General features: G+C 53.1%; 1 protein-coding gene across 3 annotated transcripts in view; it reads right to left on the reverse strand.

The window, feature by feature from the left end:
- The window catches only part of STAT1 (signal transducer and activator of transcription 1), a 32,767-nt gene extending 20,470 nt beyond the window's left edge, over positions 1-12,297 (reverse strand). For 2 of the 3 annotated variants that reach the window (XM_014460884.2, XM_006082355.3), the window contains exons 1-8: positions 12,157-12,296; positions 8,541-8,669; positions 7,224-7,368; positions 5,834-5,932; positions 3,220-3,309; positions 1,775-1,853; positions 393-484; positions 29-180 (exon numbers count right to left, since the gene is read on the reverse strand). In XM_014460884.2, the coding sequence (XP_014316370.1) occupies positions 29-180; positions 393-484; positions 1,775-1,853; positions 3,220-3,309; positions 5,834-5,932; positions 7,224-7,368; positions 8,541-8,668 (785 nt within the window). In that variant the 5' untranslated portion in view covers position 8,669; positions 12,157-12,296. Of the gene's footprint in view, positions 1-28; positions 181-392; positions 485-1,774; positions 1,854-3,219; positions 3,310-5,833; positions 5,933-7,223; positions 7,369-8,540; positions 8,670-12,156 lie in introns of all 3 variants that reach the window. The other variant, XM_023759687.1, reaches the window with a different exon arrangement.
- Between the last annotated feature and the right edge of the window lie 3,122 nt (positions 12,298-15,419).

Here is a 15,419-nt window from a genome sequence, read left to right on the forward strand (position 1 = left end):
CCCGCAGGGGGAGCAGGGCCACGCTCACCAGCTCTGCAGCTGGTCGAGGCAGGCGTTGGGGGGGCCCCCGATGCAGGCACTCTGCTGCCTCCGCTTCCACTCCACCAGCTCGTCGTTGATGAGGGCCTTCTGGGTCAGCTCGGTGGCATTCAGCACCTCGATTATTTTGTGCACGACCTCCTACAGGGAGAGGACGAAACAAAGCAAAATCGATCTGCCTTTAATCGCCGAGTTTAAATGATTTTCTTAAAAGCAAAGCCACTATCCTTTCATCTCAACTGGGCGCCATGTCAAGTGGTTATAAAAATCATCGCTCCTCCACCCTGAGCTTCAGCCCGCTCCTCACAGTCCCTGACAAAAAAGGCACGTCTTCCCGGAAGGCGAGTCCCTACCTTTCTCTTATTGTCCAGCATCAAGTACATCTTCTGCAGCAACATCTGCTCTTGCTTCTGATCGCTCTTCGCCACGCCGTTGGCTTCGTGCTCTGTGAATGGGCAGAGACAACAGGCAAATGTGAAAGTGAAAGAAGACAGATGAGCGAAGGCCGCGCCTCACAGGCCCGTAGCAGAGCTGTGGCCCAGCGCTGTGGCGAGAGGTCCAATCGGGCCTTCTCCCATCTTTCTTGAACAGGAGGAGGAGAAGGTCCCACGTGTAAGAACTGGACGCATGGAACAAAGCCCTTGTCTCCAACGACCCTGTGGGGTGGAAACAGCGCTGCCTGGTTCTGAAGTTACTGTCACAGTCTGACCTCAACGAATCGTGTGGCAAACTCCAAAATCGCAGGTAAAAGAGCAGAAGAGAAGTAGGTGATTAGGAAGTTGGAGTAGCTGAAGTTCCTTCTCTGAGTTTTTACCCAAATCATACGAATGATCTCTCCGATATTTTTTATTGAATTTATTGGGGCGACACTGGTTAATAAAATTGCATAGGCTTACAATCTACGACACATGATCCGTATAATGTGTGTTCACCACCCCAAGTCAGGTCCCCTTCCCTCACCACTTGTCCCCCCTTTGCTCTAATATTAACCACGCTATCCTCCAAAGGACTGCTGGGGTCACAGCGGTACCCCACGTGTTCTACTACACAATGCACGCTTGTGGGTTTTTTCAGTTGCTGTAATCAATACAAACAAGCCCGGCTGGCGTGGCCCAGTGGTTGAGCGTCGACCAGGAGGTCACAGTTCAATTCCCGGTCAGGGCACGTGCCTGGGTTGTGGGCTCCATCCCCAGTGGGGAGCATGCAGGAGGCAGCCGATCAATGAGTCTCTCTCATCACTGATGTTTTTCTATCTCTCCCCCTCTGAAATCAATAATAAAAATAAATAAAAATAAAAACAAAATAGAGCTACTGCTTGAAGACACGAGAAGAATGCTGACTGTTATCCGAGGAGCACACAGGCAGAGCTGGAACGTGTGGGGAGCTTTAGGCGTTGGGCCTGGGCACTCACTCCACATTCCTAACCGTCTCTGTCAGCCAGTGGGCTAGACACAACAAGTAAAGTAACACGTCACCTGCCACCAAGGGCACCGCTGGGGCTTAGGGATAGCGCTGCTGCCCCCTAGGGGTACAAGCCAGACACGCACAGGACACCCTGCACAACACAGTAGCTGACCCCAAACATCCACAGCCCTGAGGGCCGGAAGCCCTGGCGCGGCCAGAGGAGCGATTCCGTGTGGAAAGATCTGCACGTGGGAAGGAGGACTGGTCCCTGTCAGCTCACGGAGGCAGGGAAACCCGCGGCCAAGGAGCACCGCTCCGCATGTGAGCTTACCTCTGTTCTGCGAGGTTTTGCATTTAAAATCATATTCATCTTGTAAGTCTTCCAGCGTCTTGATTTCCTGCTCTATGCACTACAAATAAAGACATCAATAGGGATGCTACTGAGCAGCTGCCACAACTTTAAGAAACAGATCACTGCTTCTAGAAGACCCAGAAAACCATGGCAATAATCCTGCTCCCTCAGAGGGACTGGACTTGCAAAATGCGAGTCATAGACATGAAATAGTGACCATTTCATTAATCAACATATAGTAACTTTATTTAGAAAAGAAACTATACCCAGCCAGGGTGGCTCAGTGGCTGAGCACCGACCCATGAACTAGGAGGTCACGGTTTGATTCCCGGTCAGGGCACAGGCCCGGGTTGCGGGCTCGATCCCCAGTGTGGGGCGTGCAGGAGGCAGCTGAGCCATGATTCTCTCTCATCATGGATGTTTCTACCTTTCTCTCCCTCTCCTTTCCTCTCTGAGATCAATAAAAGTATATTTCTTTAAAAAAGGAGAGAGACTAGGAGCTATGTCAGGACTGGGCACGGACCCCCACTTCAGAGCCTAGGAGGCTGCGAGCTGCTCCAAAGGACCTGGAGTTTGGGAGGACGCGTCTGACGCACCCCATGCCAGTGTGACCCAGAGCCCCACGGGAGACCCCGGCCCTCATCCAGCTGGCCCTTTCCACAGACACAGGCTTCCTCCTCTTCCCCCCAACGGCCCTCAGAGTGCAGGGAGGGAGCGGACCGCCCCCCGGAGGCGCCGAGCAGCCCCCTCGGCCACACGCTGCCTCGCGGGGCGTTCTGCTCCAATCGGAAACGCAGCAGCACTGGCTTCAGGGAGGTGCTTTTCTCCCCATCCAAGTCTTAGAGCAGCGGTTCTCAACCTGTGGGTCGCGACCCCTTCGGCAGTCGAACGACCCTTTCACAGGGGTCGCCTAAGACCATCCTGCATATAAATATTTACATGACGATTCATAACAGTAGCAACATGACAGTTATGAAGTAGCAACGAAAATAATTTTATGGTTGGGTCACAATATGAGGAACTGTATTTAAAGGGCCAGAAGGTTGAGAACCACTGTCTTAGAGGAAAGCAGGTGCCCGGACGGGCCATGTTTACCCGGGGCTCCGTGTAACCGGGGACTCCGGCTAGAGAGGCGCAGACACACGGGCGATTAGAGCAGCAGCTTCTCGTTTACCGGGTGATGGGGAAAGTCAGTTACCACACGGCGCTACGGGAAGGAAGTGAGCTCAGTGTCTGCAAGTCACACCAGGAAGGCCTAAGAGTCTGCTACGCACTGGTGTCACCAGCTTGTTTACTTGAGGTTCGGGGCCTCAGCTAAACTTTGCTTCGCAACTGTTTAAAGGACTGAGATGAGTTACTGTGGTTACACTGGAGCCGCTGAAACCTGTTTCCCTCCCCAGAGAGCTGCGGGACGCGGTACTCACCATCACCTTGTCCTTCACGGCCCTCACTCTGGCGTCCAGCTCCTTCTGCTTGTCCAGCATCACTGTGCCCTGAATGCTCCCCGACTGAGCCTGTGACGGGGGTGCAGGTAACAGTCACCCTCCCCTCTAGGACTTACCTGCTGGTCACACTCCCAAGCCAAGCCCATACCGTGTGCCCCCCACGCCCTCCGAGACCTCCCCAAACTCCTCCTCAGGCTTCCCACAGGACCGCCTGTAAGAAACGGTTCCGTTCCCAGGGCCCTGGAGACAACGCTGGCGAGCTGTGAATGCTACGGAAGGACCAGGCTCAGTGCGTGCCTGACATAAACACGCAGCAGTTCAGAAATGTTCCACTGGCCCACACAGCTGCAGGCGCACACAGGGATTTGTTTCGGGGTTTCTCAGATTCTGTAGACGAGATTCTTCTTCTTAACCCTGGACTCCTAGGATTTCACTCATGTGGGTGAACACCAACCGCGGGGTGGGGGGTGCCAGAGGGAAGCGGGTGGGGGAAGAAGGGGGCCCTAATATAAGGTGATAGGACACTTGACTGGGTGGTGGACACACGGTGCAATATACAGGTCTCATAACATGGACACCCACACCTGAAACCCGTATGTTCATGTGGACCAATGTCACCCCAATAGATTTAATAAAGAAAGAACCCTGTCCTTGTTTGTCTTAAAGCCTCGGAGTCCCCGTGTGTCCCAGGCTGGCCGCCGCTGGCACCTCAGAGCTTGCTTCGGGGCACACACCTTTCGTTCACTAGGCCGGGTTCCCGTCGGACCAGTCAGCTTGCGTTTAGAGCAAATAATATCTGCATCTTTAAATGCTTACCCCTGGCCGGTTTGGCTTGGCGGACAGAGCGTCAGCCTGCAGACCGAAGGGTCCTGGGTTTGACTCTGGTCAAAGGCACATGCCCAGGGTTGCAGGCTTGATCCCCAGTAGGGGGCGTGCAGGAAGGAGGCAGCCGATCCATGATTCTCTCTCATCATTGATGTTTCCATCTCTCCCTCTCCCTTCCTCTTTGAAATCAGTAAAAATATATTAAATTTTTTAAAAATAAAAATAAATGCTTAGAGCAGTAAGGTGCATTCAGAGTGACAGACACAGGGCCTGGGAGGAGGCAGGGACTGGCCGGATGCCCGGGACGTGCGTGAGGAAGGGCAGTCGCCACCCCTACGTAAAGACTCTCTCCCTCTGCTCCCATGTCTCACAGTGCCCCCTGGGTGTTTGTTAGAGAGATGCCCACAGGGCACACTCCCGTGCGCTCTGGCCTTCTCCCGTCTCAGCCAGAACCACCCACCCCACTGCGGTGCCACACTGCCTGCCTGCTGGGCTGTCCCCACCACCCAACACTCAAGGAAGGAAAGGACAAATGCCACAGCAACTTTAAAGCTGCTGGGCCCTGGTCACAGGAAGGGCTGTATTAGATTTAACAAAACCGTGGTCAAATGTCCTGCCCTGGTCCCATGCACCGTTTGGCTGCCCTGGAAATTTAACGGGTGTCACAATCCTATGTAAAACACAGCTCCTGGCCTGGCCAGGTGGCTCAGCGGTTGAGCGTCGACCTGTGAACCAGGCGGTCACTGTTCGATTCCTGGTCAGGGCACAAGCCAGGGTTGCAGGCTCCATCCCCTTTGGGGACGTGCAGGAGGCAGCTGATCGATGATTCTCTCCCATCTCTGATGTTTCTCTCTCTCCCTCTCCCTTCCTCTCTGAAATCAATACAAATATATTTAAAAAAACAAAAACAAAGCTCTTCCTGGCGTGTAGCTCAGTTGGTTAGAGCATCGTCCTGATACTCCACGGTTTGGGGTTTGATTCTGGTCAAGGCACATGTAATGAATGTATAAATAAGTGAAACAACATACTGATGTTTTTTCTCTCTCCCTCTCCCTTCCTTTCTCTCTCTCAAATCAATAAATTAAAAACAAAACAAAACAAAACCCGAAGCTCTTGCCTGTCCCATCAACCAGTTCTCCTCCCAAAGCCTCCTGTGCCGTCAAAGCCCTCCTGCCCCCTCCCCCGCCTTCCCTCACCCTCCCTCACCCTCCCTCACCCTCCCTCACCCTCCCGCCCCCTCCCTCGCCCTCCCGGCTCAGCACACAGCGTCTCCCAGGGAAGTTACAGATCAGTCACCCTGGACCTTTCACTGTCTCACTCCCACGTCTGAGCCTTCACGACAAGCCCTTCGGTACCATGTCCAAAACCTGCCCCCCTCTGCTGCGTGCACCCCATCTCCCCGCCCTGGGCTGCGGCAAGAACCCACTCACGGCCTGCCTGCCTCCTTACTGCCCCCGCACCTCAGCAGTGTCCAGACCCGATCCACACAGCCAGCCCCAGACACCCCATCACTGTCTACACAGCACCCTCCCCGTTATCTCCATGGCGATCCTTACTATCGGGAAGAACTATGTTTATTCGTCGTCTCTTCCATTAGATCGGGCGCCTTTCCCGAGCCTGGGTCCGCAACACCCCTATTTCTGATTTCCCCGCTCCCTGGGGCTATAGCACCAGAGGACTGCTCACCACCACCTCAGTAATATTTGTTGGAAAAATAAATGCGTTTATTTTGTTATTATCACCAGTGTTTAATTAGAAGAAAAAGTACCTGATTGAATCTCTGGGCATTTTCCAGAATTTTTCTTTCCTCCTTCAGACAGTTATAGATGATCATAGACATCAGTATGGGGTCTTCCTGGAAATTATCCTATACACGGGTGGTGAGGACAAAAGTACATTAAGTATCAGGATGTTTAAGCCGTTGTGCATTATGAATTGAGATGGACTTGTTCATATTCACTGAGAAACCTCATCTCGCCTTTATTAAGTTCTACAGAAGTTAATATTTGGTAAAATCAAAATATTCTTTTCACAAAATTCTGACAAAAACTGCTCTAACTTTCCAATTAAGTGCAGGTACCTCAATTACTTCTTGATTTTAAAAACCAAGTATTTTTATACATGGTTCCTATAATACTTTTTCTTTGGTGTCTATTTTTCTTTTACAGTAATGATCTTTTGTTAGGATCCTGAGACAACGCAAGTGATGCAGAAACGACCCATGACATTCCCGCTGGTCTCTGCTTCAATTAGACCAGAGATAGTCTTTTCAATTTTTCTGCTTCCTTGTCAAAAGTAGTTTGCAAAATACCGGCAATCATGGCTTTTTATTTTTTTTAAACAGCCACCATGGCTTTATATAACAGGTATATGCAAGCAAAGTCGATAGGAGGACAAATGTTTATGAAGTTAATCTGACTTCCTCATCCGCTGGCATTATAAAACCCTAGAGCCATTCAGAGGGAAAAAACAAGGTTCTCACGACCGACCTAAGCTGAACAGTTGGCTGCGTTTTATGAAACAAGAAAACAACGGTGCTCGCCTCCATTAAAACAGGAACGTTCCACTGATACAGAAATAACTACGGGAGCCAGACTTAAGGACGCGGACCCCCAAACTCCCAGCACATCCTCTCCTGCGGAGCCCCCTGGACCTTCCCTCGCAGGGCAGCCCCACGAGAAGCAAGGCCAGGAGGGCCTCGTTCCAACGCCCCGATGCCCCGTGGGCTCCCGGGAGGCCTCACTGTGCTGGGCTTACTCTCCATCGGAGACCAAGGACTCAGACGCGACTCAGCACTGCAGCTCCTTCGAGCTTTGACATCTCGCTATAGCTCAATGCTCTTAAAATGGAATCTTTTTCCTTTGGTTTAAATAGCGACAACTGTTAGTTAAACAAGTTTATAGCATCACATTTTTCTCAGAATTACAGATGCCTAACACGTGATATGCTGAAACCTAAACATTCCATATGTGTTTACAAAACGAGCCGACATTTTATTTTACTTGTGCTCTGAAGTATTCCCCACGTAAAGGGACTGGATTTACAGTCTCTAACTTGTCTAAATGCCAGTGAGTGTGTGCTCATAGCGTTTGGCGAATGGAAAAACTCTTATGTAAACACGGGCACATTCCGACGGACGCACAGAACCCAGGCCGTACCTGAAGGTTGCGCTTGCTTTTCCTGATGTTGTGCTGCAACAGAAAGTTGTTTTCCAGAGAAAAGCGGCTGTACTGATCGTCCAGCTGCGACAGGAGGTCGTGAAAAAGGATGGTGGCGAACGAAACATCATTGGCGGCGTGCTCCCTAGATGGAAAATCCACACACTTTACTTAGGGGCTGTTTTACACAGACAAAATCACCACTGCCCTCCACACTGAAGCTACTAACAAGCGGTGAGTGCTCTCTTGGTTTTGATGGCTTTCCTGTCACATGGACCCCGCTTTCAGCGGCAGTCTGTACAATGTTCCTGCTATATCCAGCTAGCCTGAGAAATCCTAGAGCCCCGAGACTGTGCACAACACTGCTGATGGCGATCGACTCTGGCGGGGAGCAGTCAGCAGGGGACTTCATTTTCTGTGCGGAACACTTTCGGAACATCTCAAGCATCTGCAGTCGGCAAGGAGAAATTCTAAAGTAGAACATGGGTCACTTTTGAGAGGTATGCCCTGTATGCGTCTTCGTCTCTCTCATCAATATTTATTATAACTCAGCTTTAATGATTTCTTTTATTTTCTTTCTATGGACTGTACCCTAACTTGGGAAGTAACTGGCGTCGCATTACCTAACGTATCCAAAGCATTTAGGAGCATCTATAATAATAAAAGTGTAATATGCTAATTAGACTGGAAGACGTCTTTCCTTCTAGACCAGTGGTTCTCAGCCTTCCTAACGCCGCGACCCTTTAATACAGTTCCTCATGTTGTGGTGACCCCCAACCATAAAATTATTTTCTTTGCTACTTCATCACTGTAATTTTGCTACTGTTATGAATCCTCATGTAAATATCTGATATGCAGGATGTATTTCCATTGTTACAAATTGAACATAATGAAAACATAGTGATTAATCACAAAAACAATATGTAATTATATATGTGTTTTCCGATGGTCTTAGGCGACCCCTGTGAAAGGGTCGTTCGACCCCCAAAGTGGTCGCGACCCACAGGTTGAGAACCGCTGGGCTAGACACGGTGGTGGTGGGCGGGGCCAGGGCCAAGGCCCTTCCAAGCATTTCGTGCACCAGGGCCTCTAGTGTATTGTAATTAAACTGACAAAACTACGTGAAAGCACTTAATGACTAATGTGTGTAGCTGTGCAGAGACACGGGCCACTTTCCAAACCAACACTCTTCTGTAACAGACAATCCCCGTGGCCGCTGATGAGGTTCATCTAGTCAACGTGGCTCCACGTCCCTGGATCAACAAGTTCCTCGACAAGCACAGAGCAACGCCCCCCTCTCTGCAGCGCCCTCCTTACCAGTCCTGCTTTTCCAGCCACTGGGCCAGGTACTGGCGGATCTCCATGGGGAAGCTGTCATCGTAGAGCTGGTGCACCTGCTCCAGGAACTTGGCGTCCAGCTGCTGGAGCTCGTACCACTGGGACATCCTGGAGGAAAGCAGACGGCCACGCTGCTTAGCGTGGTGCCTCCTGCGGATGCCTTGCTTGATCCGAAACATAACTTGCCTCTGAACTACATTGCTTCAATAGTGTCTGTATTAGAAAGCCTGGCTTTTTGTTGTTGTCACTTTTTAATCTTTATTGTTTAAAGTATTACATATGCCCCCTTCCCCCCCTTGGCCCCCTCCGGCCTGCCTTCCCAGCCCCCCTCCAAGGTCTTTGGTTGATTACCTCCCACCCACTCTCCCCTGCCTTCCCTCCAGAGATTCCACACTCTTTTTTTTTCTTTTTTTTTTTCAAGCAACTTCTTTCTTTCTTTTTAAAAAAATTTTTTAAATTGATTTCAGAGAGGAGGGGGGGCGGAGAGATAGAAACATCAATGATGAGAGAATCATTGATTTGCTGCCTCCTGCACGCCCCACACTGGGGATTGAGCCCGCAACCCAGGCACGTGCCCTTAACCGGAATTGAACCCGGGACCCTTCAGTCCCCACAGGCCGACGCTCCATCCACCGAGCCAAACCAGCTAGGGCTGCACTCTGTTTTTTAAATTGACTTTTGGAGTCAATATTTTTTTTCTTTTCCAGGAAACACATTGTAAGGTCTTTGCTTAAACTTCTCGGGGAAGCCCTTTCTGGACTCCTTACTTAAAGGGACACCACCTCTCACCCTGGAAAATGCTATGCCTCTTCCTGATGCATTTTTCTCCATAGCACTTACCACCATCTAACCTACCATGTATTTTCTTCTTCTTTTTTTAAAGATGTTTCTTATTGATTTTAGAGAGAGAGGAAGGGAGAAGGAGAGAGAGATAGAAACATCAGTGATGAGAGAGAATCATGGATCGGCTGCCTCTTGCACGCCCCCTACTGGGGATCGAGCCCGCAATCCAGGCACGTGCCCTGACGGGAATCCAACCTAAGGCACACCGGCTGGGCCACATATTTTCTTGCATATTTTCATTACTTTTGTTTTCCTCACACGAGGAAAAGGATTTCCGGGAGGTTTTGTTCACTGCCGTACCTCCAGGACAGTGCTGGACACACAGTAGGTGTTCAATAAATATGCCCTTTAAATAAATCTGTATTCTTATCAAACAAATAAATGCAAAACAACTTAGATTTACTTTAGGACAAATTATAAGAACTCTCCCAAAATCGCTCTCTTACAAATTACAGTACATTTGTCATTTAACTCAAAGAATTTTAAACTCGTATTTCACATTTTATGATTCATAGGTTAAAATGGATTATTCTTGTTATATAGCTTTTAGAAGAGACATGTTTTCTTCTTTGCCAACTGCAAACAGTAAGTCTGGCACAAAATGTCTTAAATCTCAGTAATAACTTAAAGATGGAAACAACATCATTAAATATATGATAATTGGGAAGGATCAAGTAATACTATCTCTTTGCCTAACTGTAAGTCAATTTTTACCCAGCAATTCTAAAGATTAAGACAAAAACCTAACTGAAGGGAGCCCTGACGTCCAGTGGGAGACGGGGAGCCTCCCATCACCAGGGCAGTTTCGGGTTGGCACCAGGCTCGGCGACACCGTTCGGGTGGATGGGCGTGAGTGTTGTCCTGCCCGCCCTCGGAGGAGGGGTCTGGCTTTGCAAGCAGCGACTGGCTTGCTGGCGAGCATGTGCGCAGCACAAAGTCATATCTACTCCACAAATGTCCTCCCAAAGGACGATAAGGACATGGTGGGAGGCAAAGCTGTGACCGTCACGGATGCCAGCAGGAACGGACCCAGCCCACCCTGCCGCCCTCTTTCTCTGGCCACTCGATGCTCACGTCAAATGTCTGTGCCTGAGCGGGAGGCTCCAGATCTGTGGTCTCTCCCACCCTGTCATGCGTCTCCTAAGGATGTGCCTCAGGTAAGTACGCGCCAGAGAGGCCGCGACGGCTCCGGCCAGGCAAGTGACCCCAGGCCACTCATCGGCCTGTCAACAGCCTGGTGGTTGGGACCCGATGAACTAGGCCAGATGCACTACCTGGGTTGCAGTCTCCAATCAATCATTCACACCAACAAATCCAGGCTCCATCTTACCCAGCATGTCACCAACACAGGGATCGGCACGATTGTCTGTCCTCCCATGACCTGGCTCCGGTCCCAAGAGCTCCTTCCTACGTCCCGGCCTCCGCACGACTTCCCAATCCAGCCTCTGCCACCCTCGGGTCGGACCACATCCCTCGTTTGTTCAAAACTGCCACAGTGTGTGTGTGTGCTCAGGCTGACTTCCTCCCAGGGCTACCTTCTTCATCTATGAGCAAAGCAGCCCAGGCACCCAGTTCTCCCTGGGCGTTGGCTCTGCCCACCGTTCCTGCTGTTGCCCTTGCAGAAAGTCTCCCCACAGATGTCTGCCTCTCCACATCCTACCAGCGTCCCGGGGAGGTGCACACGCCCCTTCTCCTAGAGCTGCCTGAGCCTGACTCAGAAACAGCGATGCTTTCCTAGACGTGGACCCCATGGCATTCTGTACCTTTGTTAGAGCGCGGCCCCTGCCTTCCATAGAGAGCCAGTCCCCTGCGTGATGTCAGCTCCGAGTTGCAGGGACCATGTCTCAAAAAAAGAAAAAAAAGCCCTCTGCTCCTGGGACAGCGTCCTGCACATGTCATGTACCAATAACAGTTGGTGGAATTGGAAATCTGGTGTCTGACCGAGAGCAATAGAAAAGTAAAGGGCGAACCGTATTCCCGCCCAACCTGTTTGAGCCCCGCACCCTCATTCAGCAGCGGCTGCACCCCGGCTCCCGGGGAGGCTCCAGTCTGATTCCCATCCCGTAACAGCAACCACCTCTCCAACCTGCACAGACAGCAGGCCAAGCGCAGTCACCCCCACACCAGTGCGTCTACCGCCGAGCTCCTCGGGACTAGCCAGGAAAGTTCAAGGAAGACGGGCTGTATTATTGGGGGGTTTGCAGGGAGGAAACGATCCCTTTCTTATTCTGGGAAGACACTAAGCTCCTTGCACATCGAGACACAACCAAGTCCCCGGCCATGCACCGTCCCTTCATTGACATGGGCAGTTCTGATCATCGCCTACGCCCCCGCGAGGCGCTGGGGATTCCGTCCGAGCAGCAGCTGCACCCAGCGCTCAGGGGCCAGACCGTTGGGTTTGCGTGCACAGGACGAGCTTCTAACCCAGAACGCTCTGCAGGGGCGGGTGGAACAGGCCAACCCAAACTTCCCGCGGGCCCTGGAGGCCCTGGAAACCTGGGCGCGCTGGGCAGGGGCGGGAAGGACGGCGTCGCGGGGGAGAGGCTTTCACAAGCCATCTTTGCCGCCACGGCAAGGCTGGCCGACACCGAGAGCCGCACCTGGGACACTCTGGACACGCGCCCTGCGGGGAGGGGGCCGACACACCTGTCAGCGCTGCCAGCCCGTCCAGGCCGGGCGCCCCGCAGCCCCTCCCCGCCCCGCCGCCGATCGGACGCATCCCAGTCCGGTACCGGAACCCACGCTCACTCACTCTGCGCGCCGGGCGAGCGGGACGGGCGAAGGCGCCCCCGGGCCGCTTCTGCTGGGCCTGGGTCCGGCAGGTGTCGCTCAGGTGAGGCGGGACCTCCCTGCAGACTCGGCGCCGGAAAACGAAAGTGCCGGCGAGGAGAAAAGGCAGTGCCGACCGCCCCGCCCCCTTCGCCTCCACCAATCGGCGGCTCCGCGCTCAGCCAATCGGACGCGGCTGTTCCGCGCGCGCGCTGCCTCCCCCCGCGGGGCCGCCGACCGGCCAATCCGCTGGACCCTTCCGTAGCCTTTGGGCGGGGACTCCGCGTGAGTGACGTGTGGCACTGCTGGTCTGGCAACTTGGCTGCGGGACAGTTGCGTTTTCACCTTCTAGGGAGCAACTGAGAAGGAAGTGGGCGCCGAGGCCCAGACTTGGAAATGTCTGCATGGCTTCCCCGTCTGAGAGCCTGCGGCGGGGGCGGCGCGTCGCCATCGGAAACTCACGTGGCAGCTGAAGCCCGTGGGGGGCGTGCAGGGGGCAGCCGGTCCATGATTCCCTCTCATCATGGAGGTTTCTCTCTCTCTCCCTCTCCCTTCCTCTCTGAAATCAATAAAAAATATATATATTTTTAAAAATGCAGTATAGAGAACACAGGACCAACCCGGTGCTGCAAGCATATATAGAAATGTGCCCTGGCCGGTGTGGCTCGGTGGATAGAGCGTCGGCCTGCGGACGGAAGGGTCCCAGGTTCGAGTCCGGTCAAGGGCATGTACCTTGGTTGTGGGCACATCCCCAGAAGGGGGCGTGCAGGAGGCAGCTGATCGATGTTTCTAACTCTCCCTCTCCCTTCCTCTCTCTGAAAAATCAATAGAATATATTTTTTTAAAAGAATATATGGAAATGTAAATACATGACAGAAGAGGGCGACAGGAGAGGGGAAATGGAGCGGTGGGCTACTTTATCGTTTGTTTTTTTTTATCACTTTCCCCTATTACAGTTGCAGCCCAACCGTTCGGGGACGCCTTTGAAGTCGGTGTTTCCAGGAGCGCTGCTCGGCCGCGGGGAGGGAGGTGCCGGGCGCCGCGAGGCCGGGCGGGGGGCGGGGGGTTCCCATGGCAACGGGCCTGCGCGGCGGGAGGGGCGCGCCCCGGGGAAGAGCCGCCCCACGTGCTTTCGGGGAAACGCTCCGAGGCCGAGAAGGCGCCGACTTGGGGGGAACAAAAACGAAAGCGCCCGGCGCGGCGCAGGCCGGGCTTTCCCCCCGTCCCCCCCCAGCCCCCGGTCCCCCCCCCCAACCCCCCGCTGCCCCCGCGCACCCCGCGCTCCCTGCCGGGGCCGCACCCGAGAGGCGTGGTCCTTGCACAGAATGGGGGGTGGAGGCGGGAGGGGACCGTGTCCCGTTGCTTCGGGTGCTGGGCAGCTCGCCCACCCCACTCCCACCGTCTGCGCTTCCCTGGGAGTCGCCCCCGTCCTAACCTCGCTTCTCCATCTGCACCGTCTGCACGCGGCTCGCTCGGGCCTTGCGGGTCCTGCAGGCTCTGCCCCCTCCCAGCGGGGTCCCTGACCTTGAACCAGAGATGAAGCGGGGCTGGCTGTCTCTGGGGCTGTCCTTTCTCTAGACCAGTGGTTCTCAACCTTCCTAATGCCGCGACCCTTTAATACAGTTCCTCATGTTGTGGTGACCCCCAACCATAAAATTATTTTCGTTGCTACTTCATAACTGTAATGTTGCTACTGTTATGAATCCTCATGTAAATATCTGATATGCAGGATGTATTTTCATTGTTACAAATTGAACATAATGAAAGCATAGTGATTAATCACAAAAACAATATGTTGAGAACCGCTGCTCTAGACCCATGATGGCTTTCCTCTCCCGGTCGCATTCCTCCCGGCGATTTTGATTTTGCCGAGTGGGTGGGAGAAGGGGGGCGGGGGGATGACAGTCATTGGACTGTGATTGGGAAAGTGTAGCGGCTCTGCCTATGGTTCCCGGAGGCACTGCCTCACGTCTGGGGGCTCTGCTCACCCACTCTTAAAGGGCTCTGCCTACCTACTAAGAGGGGCCTGGGGGCCAACCGAGGACCTCCAGGGTGAGGGGACCCACCCCACTGGACCCAGCCTCCAGCCTGCAGTGAGCGAGCGCCACGCCAGGCCCCAGGGCTGCACTTCCCCCGACCCCCCAGTGCAGATGGTGCCTGTCTTCTCCAGCCTCCGGGAGAGGGCATGGATAGTTTCCAGTGCAAAGGGAAAATGTGGGGCCCCTTTTCCAAATGTACTAAGAATTTCAAGAAGGCACAGCAGAGCCTTCAACCAAGCCGGCCGTCCCCCTGCCCGCCCCCGGGGACTGCACAGGGAGCGGGAAGGCCCTGGCGGGAGCCTGGGCGAGGGCTTGCTCTGCAGAAGGCTGGCTACCTATTTAGGTAAAACCAGTGAAGACCTGGATCTAATGAAGAAACAGGCCAGGACACCACTCCTTCCTGGAGAACTTGTGTAGCATCAGGCCTTCAGCGCTCCCTGGAGAGCCTGCTGATCAGCTCTGCCTCCCTTCTTCTTTTTCATTGATTTTATAGAAAGGAAGATGAGAGAGAGTGTGAGAAAGAGAGAGATGGATGGGTCTCATGGGTTGGTTGCCTCCCACACATGCCCCAGCTGGGACTGGGGATCAATGCTGCAACCCAAGGACATGCCCTTGGCCTGGTATTGACCTGGACACCCCTGGGTGTGCGGCCCACGCTCTGACCATTGAGCAATGCCAGCCAGGGCTCCGGGAAAGGATTGTAATGAGAGCGTCATTCTCCCACGCCGTTTAACCCCTCCCCATCCCCACCCTGTCAAGGCATCCTCCAAGATTCTTTCCTCAGAGGCAGTGGTGAGACATCAAGTGGATGACTGTGAAACCTTAGGTAAGACAGTGGGGTGGAGCATTTTTACCCGGGGCAGGAGGAGTAGGGCCTTGAGTTTAAGGAGAGGAGTTAGGGGGAAGTTTCAGGAACTCTTGTGTGGGCAGAAGTCTGGGATGCCTGGCACACATGAAGTATCTACATGGAAGGAATGTTAGAGTAAGATAATCAAGCTGTCATTCCAGAGCATTGCTACAGAGTGGGGAGGTTCAGAGGGGGGTGACAGAGAAGGGAATCCCTATGTTGCTTGAGCAATCGCAAGCATGTTTTGGTTATTCAGGTCGAAGTCTAATATTGGGGACTGTTCCATGATTTTAGAGTTTGAAGGCATCATAAAGGGAATTCTAGCGTAATGTTGCAGGCAGACCCAGGGGTAAAGGAAAG

Source organism: Myotis lucifugus, unplaced genomic scaffold (genome assembly GCF_000147115.1).
Source record: "Myotis lucifugus unplaced genomic scaffold, Myoluc2.0 scaffold_3, whole genome shotgun sequence".
NCBI lineage: Eukaryota > Metazoa > Chordata > Mammalia > Chiroptera > Vespertilionidae > Myotis > Myotis lucifugus.